This window comes from Phasianus colchicus, chromosome 3 (genome assembly GCF_987193195.1).
Source record: "Phasianus colchicus chromosome 3, bPhaCol1.hap1.1, whole genome shotgun sequence".
NCBI classification, from domain to species: Eukaryota; Metazoa; Chordata; class Aves; order Galliformes; family Phasianidae; genus Phasianus; species Phasianus colchicus.
The window spans coordinates 69,741,824-69,757,632 of NC_143438.1; the positions used below are offsets into that span (position 1 = coordinate 69,741,824).

Here is a 15,809-nt window from a genome sequence, read left to right on the forward strand (position 1 = left end):
TGTTGAGCTCTTACTTTGAAATTAAAGACTTGCTGCTTCCCTTCTACCTAAGTAACATTTTCTGAACCGTAGGAAAGAGATGCGGTAGCTGATTTAAAATTATAGGCAGACATAGTTAAAATAATGCTGAACTTCCCATTTCTTGAATGAGCAGAATCCCTATTGCCAGGTCTTCCAAAGGTCATCCCTTGATTTTCAACTCCTGACTCATGCATGAATCACTAAGGGAATTCTGAAGTTTAAATTTATATTTTAAAGCAGTCAAATGTTTGTTCCCTGCCTCTCCCTTCCCCAAAATCAATACCATTGAATGTGCATCACTGGCGTTTTTCTCATGAAAATATTTTCTAAACAGTCAGCTACTTTTTCTGTCTCCTTAAGTTTCACATTTTTCAATTAAGGTAAAACAAAATAAAACAGCAAAATAAAATAATTTTTAAAGTATCCGATTATATATGAAGAAGGAGGAATTTTGTTATCTAAATACTGGTATCTAAATTAACCTACTCATTTACAAGTGATTTTTAGTATGTAACTAAAAGTACAAGTCATTACTGATACTGGTGCTGTAATGTACTGCCTTTGGATGTCTGTTCTCTAGGACGCCACTTCACTACAACTCCATTTGTCTGTCACAGATGCTACAAAATCCTGAGTTAGAGAATAAAATCAAAATCTTAGTTTAAAAGCAGTAAAACCTGTGCTTTCCTCCTCCAATGTAATAAATCACAGATTTTGTACACACAAAAGCTCAGTCTCTGCTGCTGCAAACAATTAGCATTCAAGACAAAAGTTAGGCTAATCAAAGTTAGGCTTCTTCCATGGTCAAGCATACACTGTTGTATCAGGCCAGTCAGCCAGCCACTTTTAGACAGTTTAACAGTATTAGGTAAAATGTAAAATGTTGATGCCCATCACAACAACCCCTTGAAAAAGTCCTTGGCAGCAGCTAGAAGCACTTTGACCTATTGAAGTGGCAAGTTTTAACAGTAGAAAAAAAAAACAAGCAAATGATGTTTTGAAGACAATCCAAACTGAAAAGCACTATGAGGTGATTATTGTGACTAGAATTTTAGATAGGTGGTACCTTAACCATTTGGCATGTTTCTTGAAGACTTAGTTTAATGGCTATATTGAAAAAATTCTGTTCCTTCTTCTGAAGTTCCTGTCATTAATTCAGGAAAATAAAAAATTATCTTGAAAAAGTTCACAAAAAAGCTCAAGAAAAGACTACCAAAAATATTTCAAAAGATATTTAACCACACTGGGTCACAATTGGCAGCATTGAATTAAATGTTATTGGAAAAAGACACTTTCAGATATGGTGGCTGAATAGTATTAAGTGACAAAAGCAATGAAGCGGAGAAGTCAATTGATGCAATACAATACAGAATTTTGTTTTAATGAGATAGTTATTGAGTTCTTAAAGTAGACAGACTAATATGAAAGAATAAACATTATAGTTAATAGCTGTCAGTAGAGACATCAGCTTCACTGAAGAAGGAAAATTACAGTTAGACTGAAAGTACAGGGCAAGAAAAGAATCCAGTCCATTACCGCTGATGACATAAGTTAGACTATACAAGCTCTTTCATTAAATGCTTAGAATCCTCCTCAAGTTATTTTTCCTTTCTCCCCTAGTATTCTTTCTGGAATTCTTTCATAGTGGTCTCTCTTTAAGTGGTATTACAGTTCCTTCTAATAACATGATTCAGTTCACACACAGCGATATTTTCTCTCTACTTCTTTTTGTACCAATTTTAACCTTTATGTATTGGCTGAGATTATGGATTTAAATAACAACATTCATCTTAGGTATTCAGTATAAAAATATACACCTCACTGACACCACTAAAACGTTGGGTGATTCAGGGCTTTTCAAACAGCTTGGATTAAAATACTGGATCCAATAAAATTAATGGCAAAATCTGACAGATTCTGTTAAGTGTGAATCTCATCAACACTTTCCAGTCAAGATCACTTGATATAGTATCCATATCCATATCCAATTAGGATAATAAGTAAATAAGCAAACAAGAAGCAGCTACAAGTAAAAGAAAATAAAGAAAATATGGGTGGATTCCCTTCTTTCTGTTTTTCAACTGTTTCTCCTTATCATTGAAACACGGATAACGTATGAGCTCTATAAAAAGAAACCACGCAGCAAAAGCATATTAAGCATATTTATACTCTTCTACATATGTGTGAAGGCTGTTCACTTCTTTCAATGCCTCTACAAATTCTTTGTTCCAAAGGAAATAAAAAATCATTTTTAATTATTTTATTTGTATTTCATTAAACACCACCAAACAATTTTCAGCCACACATGTAACAAGTTTAAACCTACAAAGTGCATTCTTTGTAGGACATTTTAAAGTTAAAAGTCCCAATCTGCCCTTTTCTAGCTATCCTATTAAGACTAATGTGCATGATGAATTTCTTTATTGTGTTAGAGTTGGAACACTAGAGCAGCTACAGTTGCCTAAGACTCTCCTGCCCTCAACCACTCATAACTTTTACTAAATATCACCAAAAACATTGCTTTAACATTTTTAAAGCTTGCTTTCACCTTGAGAATCATTTCCTGGGCTGCTGAAAATTCATAGAGGGAAGGGAATATTTATAGAACACACACACACAAAAACAAACAACACCAACAAAACCACTCAAACTCTTACAGTGAAACAGAGGTTTTGCTTTGTTTTAATCAAAACTAAAGAAAGAATATATGTCCACTGACATCTAAATTCTTTTGGTCCAATTTAAACTGACATCACCTCCTTAGAAAGATCTTGCATGTAGAGAAAAATTCTCTAATATCTCAATGGAAAAGACATCTAAGCAATTAATCCATGAAGAACAATAACTCTATCTTTATCTGACAGCTGGGACAAAAAGTGAATTCTCCTAGCAGCCAGGAAAAATGATGGGATTATTCACAAAGGAATGAAAATACTGTTTTTTTCTCTAAATGAGCCTGTCAGTGCAAAACAATAGAGTAGAACTAAATATTACAATGGAAGATCTTCAGGAATAGAAGATTGCAGATATAATCATTCTTCCTTCCCAAATGCAAGCCTAAGAATCAACAGTAGAATTATTACCTCTATAATTTCATGATAGAAGAAAATTCAGTGAAATTGTACACCAGGTAGCATACTCAGGTATTAGAAATTTTGAATGTACAAAGAAGTAAACAAGCAAACCTATAAACTGGCTAACAATTCTCTTATTCTAACCCAGTCACTTTCACAGTTCTGATGGCCTACAGCAAATAGTGTAAACAAATCAATGAATTAACGTATGCGACTATGATGACATGCAAATTTTAACATTAACACAAAAATGCAAATTTCCATTACATCAATCCATTAAATTAACAGAAGTACTTGTAATCAGCTAATTATTCTTTAGGACCCAAGACTCTTACACAGACAAATTAATAAAATGTCATTTTCATTTTTTATTTTTTGGAGGATTGTCTACCAGGCTATAGACATTGAGGAAGTTTATTCTTCTAAAATACATTTTCTAATTACTCTTTATAAAAAAACATTCTGTTCTCTCCCTTTAATGGCAAAAAAATAGCTGTTTAGAGGTTTGCGTGTTTAGAAGGAAGGACAGCCTTTAAAATCACTTAGGCAAAGGCATCAAAAAACTGTCATGAGCACTGTTTGTAAAATGTGCCTCTGTAGATTAGCATGTTGCACACTGATTTAAACAGGCTCAGGACTGGCCTCATTAATGTTGAAGGCAAAACTGCCTTGATGTCACTGGAGCAACGCTTTGTTCTTCCCATCTGTAAATATTTAAAATACATGAAATCTGAAGAGGTAAGAAAGTGTTATCCTCTGGTGTTATGTGATAAATGTATTTAATGATGTGTGGGGCATGAGCGAGAGAGGGTACTCTACGACAGTGCAGTTCTGTTCTTAGCTTTGTCCAGACATACTAGTTTCTAGTGTGACTTGAGAGGATCTAATTTACCAGAGAACAATAAATATGTCCCTAGTTGTGCTACTCTGGAACATTATCTAAAGCTCAAGCAAGGTAGACAACACAATGTAAATAGCACCAGGTACTTAGACACCTAATGAGAAGTACCTATGAAGAGAGAAGGAATTCAACTCCAAATCAAAACATTAGAATTACAGCATATACCTCAGAGAGTCCCATACCTACAAGTGCCTTGACAATCTCCACCTTCATTGAAATCTGGAATAGGATTCAGTTACCTAAACAGGAGAGCCTAGTGCTATCTGAAATGACTTAGGACACATAGCCTGGCTTCTAGTTGCTAACCTAAAAAGAGGAAGCTTCTATAGGTCCTGTGGTATTCCTAACTGGAGTCAACTTTGAGCTATTGTTGCCAGTAGCAAAAAGAGAAGTCTACTGAAAGGAACACTTCTAGTTTTGTTTTCCCTAATGTACATTTACCAGAGTCTTTTCAAGTTCAATTTTGCAAGTCCCATCGATGTAGATTTTAAAACTTGGATTTACAAAACGCCAGCAAATATACAATAGTAAGCGATCCAGCACCGGCAGAGAAATAGGCTCTTTAAAAGTCTTTCTCCATCTCTAATATGAATGATTTTATGGTTCGGTAATGACTGATGTTTTTCCTTGGCAGCAGGATGTACAAAGGCAAGCTGAAAAAAACAGATGAAAACAAACAAACAAAAATGAGATACGAAAGAAAGAAGCAAGGAAAAGTTATGAGAAAAGTGGAAGAAAATAAGTTTATAACTTGAGGTGCAGGTGCCCTAATGAAGATTCAGATTCCAATTCTATACTTAATATGTCAGTCTAGCAAATTTTTTATTCCCCCAGTGCCATATGTTACACAATTAGCCATTTAGTAACAGGTATGTGAACAGCAAGTCTGCCTATTTGTGGTGTCTAATAAACACATTAATACACAGAGCAGATAAAGTCCAATCTTTTATTACATTTCATAAAAGCCCACACGCATTAAACAAAAAAGGTTCGATAACATGGTGACAAGATAACATGAATGTTTGTAAAATAATGTAATTATTTAGTAGCTCACTTGCTTAAAAAGTAGAACTTTTTAATTCTGCATTGTGCAACATTTACAGTTTGATCTGAAATCCATTTTATTATTTAAATACATTTTGAACCAGACTAATTGATTTCATATTTGGGTATCAGGAGATTTCTTACTCAAATTTTCCTTCTGAAATATAATGTGATACACTGTATTCTTTAGCTGTCTTATCTCATCTTCCATGTAAATCTGCTAATTATATTCTCTATCAAGTTGTAGCACTTACATTAAGAAATAAAAAGAAAAACAGGAAACCTAAGACGGAAGCAAAAAAAAAAGATTTAAAGTGTTACTATGGACACGTTTGTTTTACCTTTTCTGCTCTGGTACTTTTTTTTCTTGAACATCCTCATTACTTCATTATAACACAGATAACCAAACTGAAATACTGTACGTATTTTTTATGTTATTTCCTTACTATTTCTTTTTTGTTTTGTTTTTAATGAAAGAAACAAAACTGCCCTAAGGCAAATGAATGATGAAGAAGCATTTGCGTCTCTTTAGCATCACTTCTCTTCTATTGTTCTTGCCATGTATTGGAAAAGACAGGAAATACTCTTCAATTACTTTAATGCAAATTTGTGGAAGCTAAGTTAAAAAGATGATAGCTCTTGCTATCAATATTGACAACCTTGTTATCAATATGAGGACTCATAATTGAACTGGACACACAACTCAGATCTGCAACCTCCCAATACAGTGCCTCAATCATCATATTTTTCCTACATATTAGAAATACAACACAGATAGAGATAATGAAAACATTTCCAAGGATGACATACTGTATAAGTGGGGAAGGATAGAAGTGTCAGAAGCCAGCACTTCATGATTAAGTAATTTTTTTTAAATGTAATACAGTTGTTTTTTTTTTTATTTTTATATATAGATATCTAAACATATACATGATTACATATATGTAGAGTCAATGAGAAAAAAGTCTCACTTGCCAAGATCAAAATCATGCTGTAAATTAAGCTATATAAATCTATTATTGCTAGCAATAATAATTAACCTTAATGTGTGGAAGACAGATCATTTATTTAATTTGTAATTAAATACATTGCTACTATTCTGCACAGCGTGTAAAACACAGTATATAGGGAAACAGAATCTGTCAGTTGCTCTGTCAAGACAGTGGGTCAAAGCAATTTCCTAGAAGGACATCACACAACCAAAGTCTGAGGTAAGAACAAAAAATCTGACAGGATCATCACCTTCAGATCCGGATACAGCACAAGAAGGAAGCAATTTCCTCTTTGGTGAGTTTCATAAAAATCTATTGTCACATTTAAAGGAAGCATGCCCCTTCCCAGTGAAAAGGATGTTTGTTCTTATGTTTTGCTATCTATTTTCCCTCTGCCTTCAAGCTGATAACTTTCTGAAAAAGGAAGTCTCCCCCCTTGCTAGCCTGTATTTCACACATGTAAGTGGAGACTTGTCAGCAAAAACAAATGGATCAATGAAATAAAAGAACTGTGTCTCTACAAGATCATTTGGAAAAATACAATAAAAAAGATTCTGAGCTTAGCATTTCTTTCCAAATGATCTATACAACTACAAAAACAGTTCAATTGTTTCTCAAATGTAAAAATGCCGAACATCAACTTCATGTAATACAGATGTTATGTGAGCAAGAAAAGCTGATGAAAATCCATACCGATTTGTCTTCAAGCAGTTACTTTGTCCCCCATAAGCACAGCCTGGTATGAACAGTACTGGTGAGTCAATACAATTAGAGACTCAAAGTGAAGGCACCAGTCCCAGAGGGAGAAGCAAAGCCACTTCCAGACCAAGCAGTAGCAACAGACAAATCACCTTCTACACCAGAATGACAGACATTCTCTCAAGATGCTACCACAGGGAAATTGTCCCAGTACTGCTCTCAAAGAGACATCTTCTTTGAATAAGCTACTGCACAGCTGCTCCATTCTGCAAAGCTATTCCACACAAGGGTCAATCAAAATATGATCAATCAAGAACTAACAAAAAAGGCAAAATATTTGTCATCTAGAGTCACGAAACAATCATCAAATCATATGCTTTATGAATGTGTTTTCACACAGTGTAATAAAAACTATTGTTTTCTATAGAGAGAAAGCAGGAAGTGACTTTAATGTTCTATAGAATTGTTGGGGCTTATTGCTTCAGCATGCCCCAACATAGCATATTTTAATCTCTGATTTTTCAACCCCTTTTCAAGTGCTGGGTTCAAGCCTCAACACTTTGGTTTAGACTGCCTAATGCTGTGCAGTAGAATTAACAGGAGATAAGTTTCCTCATACCCTGAAGTCCTGATCCTGAAATTAATAGATTTTAAGCATGACAAAAACACGTGTCCAAGCCCCAAAGTCAATTATGTGCTGTAATACCTCAGAAGGTATACTAGGAGTATTACAATCACAGCTCAAGTGCAGATAACTCCTCAGTTGGTATAAAACAGTTGTTAATATATAAACATTATACCAGCAGTTGCAGTTAATAAGCAAAACTACAGAAATACTATTTTTCTTTTCCTGTAATTTCTGTCAGTTTTAATTCATCACAGAAATAAGTTGTTACCACTTAATTGCTCTTACTGTACAACAAAGATGCTTATAATGAATGATGATAAGCAGGAACATGAATGAACAGTTGCCAGGCAACCAATAAATAAAGGTTCCAAATAGCGTGACCTCTCTTTAAAAGATAAAGCTCTAATCATAATTATTTTTCAAATCCCTTTCTGTGCCAAGTAAAATCACGTTTGCAGCACTAATCCTGGTTGTCCTCATACAAAATGGAACTAAATCTGTCATTTGACATATCACAGTTAACAAATTAAACAGATTCAACCTGCTCCTTCAGATTATGGTCAGTACTGTGGTTTGAGGACAGCAAACAGGCTAGACAATAAGCTGAAATCTGGAACAGGAAGGTGAGAAGCCTCGAACAATTTAATGGGTGTAATTTAAAAACTTATATTGTTGCTTTAAAGATCCTCAGAAAGTAGCAACATGAAGCCCTTTGGGTTTTAGTTCCACAGTCATGCAGGAAAGCAGAAGGATGAGACAGACTTTAAAATACTGAGACCAAATGCAGTTTGAAATTTTTTTTTTAATCTGTATGATACCACATTCTCTCTATACAAATTGTTCAATTCAGTCCTGCTGAGTACATAAGGAGAGGTGCCTAGAGCATGCACTGACCTTTCAGATGGACTCAAATAAAACTGACAAAGAGCAGCGTAAATCTTAAATCAGTTAAAGAAGATGGTATAACCACTCTGAAGAAGCAATGAATGGGAAGGCAAATTTACACTGTTTTACTGTAAGATGTCTTCTAAGTAATGGAAGAGCAAAATGCTTGGGCTTGTTCAGGGCTTTCTGGTGGGCTAATGAAGTCCATCTTTATTTTAGTATGATCTCATGTAAGAAAACATTAGAAATACATGTTTTGGCAGGTTTACTTTGCACTACATAAGGCAATTACATAAATCTTTTTGTTTATCTGTTTTATTTCTTTAGTAAAATTGAGAATCACTAATAGCTGTGATGCTCAAACACTAAGAAGCCAGAAATTTGCAATAGGAATATAAGAGGAACCAGAGTTATAAAAAAAATCTGCCTTGCATCTAAGGTATAACATACTAGGTCAATGGTAAACTCTTTGGAATGGGGACCATTTTTTCAAACTGTATTTTAAGAAAACACAGGCTAAAGAATTTGTAATGTTACCTGTAACCTTCTAAACATAAAATATCTCATATTTCATAGCAAAACATTGAACTACTGCAATTTTTGCAACAATAAATTGTTTAAATTATAGTAGAGAACGTATTCTGCTAATTAGTAGTCTCCACATATATTTCTGAATATCAAATGAGAGTCTGCTTTTCATACAGTAGCTATTGCCTTTTGTAGTAGAAAAGCACTCAATGGCAAGACTCAGAACTAAACTGAAAATCACACATATTGTTTGCATCTAAAAAGAATACAGAAGATCCTTGTTAGGACAGATGGCACAATTTAAATCAAAACTACCTTAATTGCTTCTCCATATTAATTCTTGAGCTTGCATTTTAACAGGTTTTGTGTTGTGTTTGCAAACCTGTTAACCAAGGCCACTAGCTTACAAGTGTGTCAAGGTGATATTTGAAGTTTATTCCTTTTCAATTTCCAGCTGAAGAACTGTACTGTTTTCAAGCTTAAAAGACCAGAGCTTATGGAAGAAAAGGTCATGCATTACCACTCAGGAGGAGCTGGATGCTAAATGTAAAGTTTATTAATAATGAAAACAATGGGGTTCTCAGCTACTTATTGCCATGGAGGAAATCAACAGCATTTTCCTGAGGTTTTGATTCTACTGTACTGTTTCACAGCATGTAATTTGTTACAACTCTGAAAATAGGAGGAAGTAAAAGAGTTCATAGCTTTAAATAACTGTTCACACTAAAATAAGATTCATTTTAAGATCTCCCCTAAGGATTCAACTCTATATATTCTGCATTAGAAGAAAAAAAATAGTTTAACTGTCTACTTAAGAAGAGAGATGATGAAGCACACTTTGTAGTGTTTACCAAATCACAGACACGGTGAATGAAATTCGTTCTGATTCTAAATACACTTCTTTATTCAACAGGCTTTGTGCACACACCCAGCTGATACAGTTGCTCTCATGAATAAGAATACCCAGTATTATAACCCAATATGAATCTTATTCTAGATTCATGATAACTTATGACCAAGACATTATTGTTTCAGTAACCATTTTTCCCTTTATTTATGGTAACATTGCTTTCTAACTTTTGTATTAAATATTTAATAGTCAAAAAATGAACTCTTAGGTTAATATTAGTATTATCAAATAGTACAACAATGTTGGCTTTAGGAAAACATAAAAATATCTATACAGTGAAAGATCATATGTTGACACTCCCAGTAGCACACAAAGGCATTATCACTGAACAGCACAAGTTATTAATACTACAGAGAGAAACTCAGAGAAAAAAAATCCTTAGCTGGCTCAGAATATCACCATCTATCAGATTACAGCAACAAACTATCTTGTGCTCACTTGTTTCAACTTTATGATTTAAATGTTTGTTTTAATAACTATTATTCCATTCACTATCTCACTGATGGATATTTTCTCCTGTTAGTGTATGGAAATAGTTTAACAAAGCAGAAAAAAGAAAAAACTTTACATCCATAGACATATTCTTCCATTACTGCAATTACTCACTGATGTTATGGTTTTGGAGCAATAGTTCAGCACTGAGGATAGGGAGCTAACAACATACTCATTTTCTGTCATGACATCAAAAGACACATTTTATCAACTTGCCAAGGGCAAACAGTGAACTTTGAAAATTAATGCTAAAATCCTTCAACAAATAAGAGTATGCAAATCTTAAGCTTCATCATGATCACTTGAGCTATCCATTCACAATCACCTCTCATTCAGCTTTACCACAGTCTCTCATTGTAAGTGTGCCCCTCCCAAGTCCCGTACTCCATGGCCCGATTCCTACTTAGCCATGTCTATCACATTTATGAATACTACATAGTTGAACACATTTCAAAATTGATAATGCAGCTATCAGTGAAAGCTTGAGGACTTCATCCACGTAGATGTTCGGTTAAAAGAAATTTTACAGAGACACAATAAAATTACAAAGAAAGATTAGCAATGTTCACACAAACTTGTAAACGTGAGCTTTGTGCTTTCCTTTTAAAAGACATTTTTATGCAATATCTTTGAGCAGCAGTAGAATCTCCTAAGAATTGCTCTGGCTCATAGCCCAACAAACCTGCACTGAAATAAAAACTCAAAACTGCTTCACAAATGTTTCTTTTCAATCAGGAATACGGATTAACTGAGACAGAACAGCAAGAGGAAATAAAGGACTCTGCATTTTATAATGTTCAACAGGTATTGTTTGTACTGTATTTAGAAACAGGAAATAATAAAATCCCCTCTCCAACCATTCTAAGTATTTGTTCAGCAACATTTAATTCATCTAAATACACATCACTTCTATCATGAACTCTACTTTGTGTGTTTATTCTTGTTGCCATAAGAAACGTTTGTCATACATTTACACAATGTACTATCAAATAATATTGCACTTGTGCTGACAGAGAGCATTGTACAATACATACATCGCTAGTGCCAACACTTTTGCCTCAAATTTCCCATGTTTTTAGTAGTTTCTCTGTTCTCAACAAACAAATTTGCATTTTCAGTGCTATCCAAACAGTTTAAACATGAGAATGGTTGTCCTGGGGCAAATCTCAAGACTGTCTAGACAGGATTATGTCACAGAGAGTGGTTAAAAACAGTGGCCTAGGGAGGAGTCCCACATTAGAATGACTCCTGAATACTAGAGAAATTCCCCAGAACCAGAATACTTTTCTGGCTACCAACAACCTGTGGATCAAAGGCTGTAATATGAAAAAAAAAAAAAGAAAAAAAAAAACAACAGGAGAGCTGACATATGAAGCAAGAGGCATATTTCAAACAGAAGAAATATATGCTCTCATTACACAGACTACTTCATTCCACTCAACAGTGTTTCTTAGTCTTGGTATTGTCTTTCATCCTCAAAATGTGCTGTTTTCCATATGGAAGAGGTGGCAAAAATGAAACCGTTTCCCTTCTTTCCTCACAAAACCTCCCTCTGACTGGAGTTGGCCTCCTGTTCCTATTCCACTTGACTAAACCAATCTTTTTCTCCTCCCACACTAGCTCCATCTGCTGCCCGTCTCTCCAGCAGAGCCAGATGCCAGCAAAGCAGACTACTGTGGGAGGAGAAAGTTCTGTTGCTGGAATTTCTTCCCTATACCCTGCAGGGGGCCAGCCTGTGAAGCCTGGGGAAGCTACAGGGAGCAACTTCCTCTCTTCCACGCGGCTTCCCTCTGCCCATCAGTAAAGGCGGCAGCTGAGGACAGGAGCAAAAGGATAAAACCCTACCGCACACCATGAAATTTGCAACTTCCATATTTATATCGTTAACAGTCTCGCAAGTGGACTTCAGACCCAACTCAGCACACTACAAACTTCATAAACCTATAAGAAGTCCTGCCCTGAAGAGCTTACAACGAAACAGAAGCAGAGATGTGCATTTATTTGTGATAAGAAATGAGAAAGAGTGACTAGAGTGTAGATGGCAGGCTAAAAAAGGGCAGGATTTATGATTAGGAGAGATCTTAATGATGGAGTAAATGACTATACTTTCTAGAGGCAAGCTGAGGTTGTGTGTTATTAAGCAGGAGGACTGTACGTGGCATAGGAAAATATCTGCATAGAGGGAAAGTCTGGAATGAAAGAAGAGAAGGAAAGAAAAAGTGATTTTTGTTACGTCTGAGGTGATTGTATATGAGGCAGAGGGAGAGGTAAAGATTTCAGACTGAAAGGCACAGAGAAGCATCTGCAGGAATGAGATTTGCCACAGTAGCAAGAATGAGTGTCACTGAGTGAGAAAAGAGCTCAACATAAAGCAAACCAGTGTGCATACGTGTGAGACATTAAAAAAGGCACAGGCTTCATTTCTGGGAGAGAAAGCATTGTGAAAACATCAGATGAGAGAGACAAGAAACAGGAATGGGTAAGGGTGATGTATGGGCGCAGCAGAAAGTTTGGAGTGGGGTTGGCAGGACAGAAATAAGAGAAGGAAAACAGATCTAAGAGACAAGTGATAAAATGCACATGAAGTTGAAAGAGCACATGTAGAGAAACACATAACGAGAAAGATGAAACAGAATAGCTGGGGAAAGAGAGAAACACATCACATTGAGAAAGATGAGGAAGAAGGGCTCACAACAGAATGCGTGACAGAAAGGATATAAAAAGGGAAAGAAGAAGATGTGCTAATAAGATAAAGACAGCAAAAGATCATTATTTAATGAGTCCAATTATGTAAAAAAAAAAAAACAAATTGGAAAACTGGGACTGGGCAGAAGAGTGACTGGAAACGGATGTTCACTGAATTCACACTGTGCCTCTAAACTCTTAGGGTCTGCCCCATCTAGGTTCCCTATATTCTCATTTGCTTTTTCACTTAGAAAGCATTGTATTTCCTGGTCCTCCATACCCTCAAACTTTTGTGTTAGTTGCACCTTTATGCCATTTGTTTCACCGTTTCTAGTGGCAACTCTTTGTGTTAGATTTAAACGGGAAATGCTCTTATTTTGCCGAATACTTGACCACAAAGAAACGTGCCCACAATCTCAAGTTTCTTTCCTCCTGTCCTCATAACAATTTCTTCCATTCATTCTTCTTTCAGAAATAAGAAAGAGAGAAAGAAAGAAAGAAGGGTGGGGAAAACTCAGCACTACAGCGGTATCCTGCGCCCCTGAGACTTCCCCGAGCTGCTCCCCAGTTCCTCCCAGTGCCCCGGCTGAGGCTTCCCGTCTCTCACGGGGGAGAGCAGGGCGGCAGGGCAGGGAGGGATCTCCCTCCGAAACGCATCCCTCGGGCGGGGAGGGAGCGCGCTGCCGGCTGCGGGAAGGGAAGCCAGCACGGCCGTGTGCCCTGGATGCTGGCTGACATGGCTGGCTGCTTTATTTCATTTAGGGGATACGGAAAAGGGATGGGGGAAAGGGAGAGGAGGAAGCGCACGCTCGCACACACGCACACGGCTGCTCTTACCTCCACATTGAAATACTGCTCCGCTTTGCACACTGTAGCACATAAAATCCAAAGGCAGGTTTGCAAGAATAACACCCTGGATTGAGACACGAAATCCAACCGGCTTCCAGTGCTGAGTGCGAGTACGATCATAGTGAACTGTGCTTCAATGGATGGAAGGTCTCTCTCTCTCTCTCTTTCCCTTAAACAGACACACAAACAAACCAGCCCCCTCCCGTGTCCGTGAGGAGCCCGTAGCGCAGGTTCACCCACAACAGGGGAGGAGGAGGAGGAGGAGGACCAGACACTTCCCAGATCGGGCGGCGACAGCGGGCTCAGCTCTCGCTCATCCTCACCGCCAGTCCCGTCAGGAGGGAATGTGGCGTCCGAATGCAGCCGCAGCTCCTACACGGCTCCTCTGCCCAGCAGCAGCATCCGCCTCCCGTGCCCTCCCTCCTCCACCTCCTCCTCCTCCTCCTTCTTCTCCTCCTCCTCCTGCTGTTGCTGCTGCTGCTCCTCCTGCTCCTCCTCCTCTTCAGCCTCCTCCCACTCTGCTTCCTCACGGGGAAGGCCGGGCTGGCTTGCTGGCCAGCCAGTCGCCGGCTCGGCTCGGCTCGGCTCGGCTCGGCTCGGCTCGGCTCGGCTCGGCTCGGCTCGGCTCGGCTCGGCTCGGCTCGGCTCGGCTCGGCTCGGCTCTCCCCTCCTCTCCAGAGCGTTCAGCCGCCATATCCGTGGCTCCGCCTCGCCGGCCTCTTGGCAGGCACCTTAAAGGCAGTGGGTCCGCCAGGCGGCCCTGCCGCGCTGCCTGTGCGCGGCTTAGGCTCGCTTGGTCGTTTTTCGTCGCTGCCAGCGTTCCGGGAGGAGCGCGCGATTCTCCTCACGGAACGCACCGAAGCAGCCGCACGAACGGCTTCCAGGTGCCCCTGAGCCCGCCCCGAGGAGCGGGGCAGCGCTGGGCCCGGTGATTTGTGCTCTCCGTGACTCGGAGAAACGTGCAGAATCGCTACTGGCAAAGTTTAGCGAAGGTGGAATAATGATGGTGCGCTTAAAGTGATATAAGCGAGTCAGTCAAAACAATCTGTGCGTTGAGATAACTGGAAATCTATTTTAACGAGCACAAATAGAGAATCGTGTATGTAAGGGGAAACAAAAACGCTTTCCGCTCCAGGTAGATAAACATCTGTTGTGATTTTTATGGTTAACGGGACATTTTATGGAGCCCTTTGATAGTTTGATAACAGGGCTTTCCAGAAAAAAAAGGTGGAATAGTGCTCAGTGTTAGTGAGACAAATTATTTCAGTAACACATCTTGTTCACATATGTATTGACATAAAAAAAAAAAAAAAAAAAAAAAAAAAAAAAAAAAAAAAAGTTTAAAAGATTCCAAGATTTGAAAACCTACAAAACAGTTACAAAAAATACTTACTAAGTCATGATATGAAACAACTCGGAGATGGAAGATGTCACTACAGACAAATGTTCTTTTACGGATAGTTGAGGTTAATGGCAGAACTAAACCACATGCAAGTTAAATGTATAGAATGTTGATAGTACCCAATAGCAGGATGTGGGGACATAGTAGTTTCTCAATATTTTGGTATCTTGAAATGCCAGTTATCTTTGCAGAAGTCATGTTCTGCCTAGCCAAAAGTAATGAGACTTAAGTGAAATTCCTTAAGGGGCATACTTTTTTCATGTTAATTACTTGATCACAGAAACACAAAATGGCTTAGTTTGGAAGGGGCCTTAAAGACCATCCAGCTCCAACCCTATATCGTGGACAGAGTTGCTACTCACCAGATCAGGCTGCCCAGGGCTCCATCCAACCTGGCCCATCTTCTGAGGATGAGGCATCTCTAACATCTCTGGGCAGCCTATGCTCATGCCTCACCACCCTCTAAGTAAATAATTTCTTCAAATATCCAACCTAGATTTCCTCTCTTTTAGTTTACTTTACTTTTATTTTAAAGCCATTTCCCCTTGTCCTTTCACTATTAGACCATGTGAAAAATTGGTCCTCCTTCTGCTCATAAGTTTTTTTCAAGTACTGGAAAATTACAAGGTCTCCCCAGAGCCTCCTCCAGGCTGAACAAGCTCAACTCCCTTAACCTTTCTTCATACAAGAGAAGTCATC

General features: G+C 37.8%; 1 protein-coding gene across 1 annotated transcript in view; it reads right to left on the reverse strand.

Annotated features, from left to right (window-relative positions):
• The window catches only part of MMP16 (matrix metallopeptidase 16), a 178,005-nt gene extending 163,423 nt beyond the window's left edge, over positions 1-14,582 (reverse strand). The window contains exon 1 of the mRNA XM_031590965.2: positions 13,697-14,582. Coding sequence (XP_031446825.1) covers positions 13,697-13,828 — 132 coding nt within the window. The 5' untranslated portion in view covers positions 13,829-14,582. The remainder of the gene's footprint in view (positions 1-13,696) is intronic.
• Positions 14,583-15,809: the final 1,227 nt, after the last annotated feature.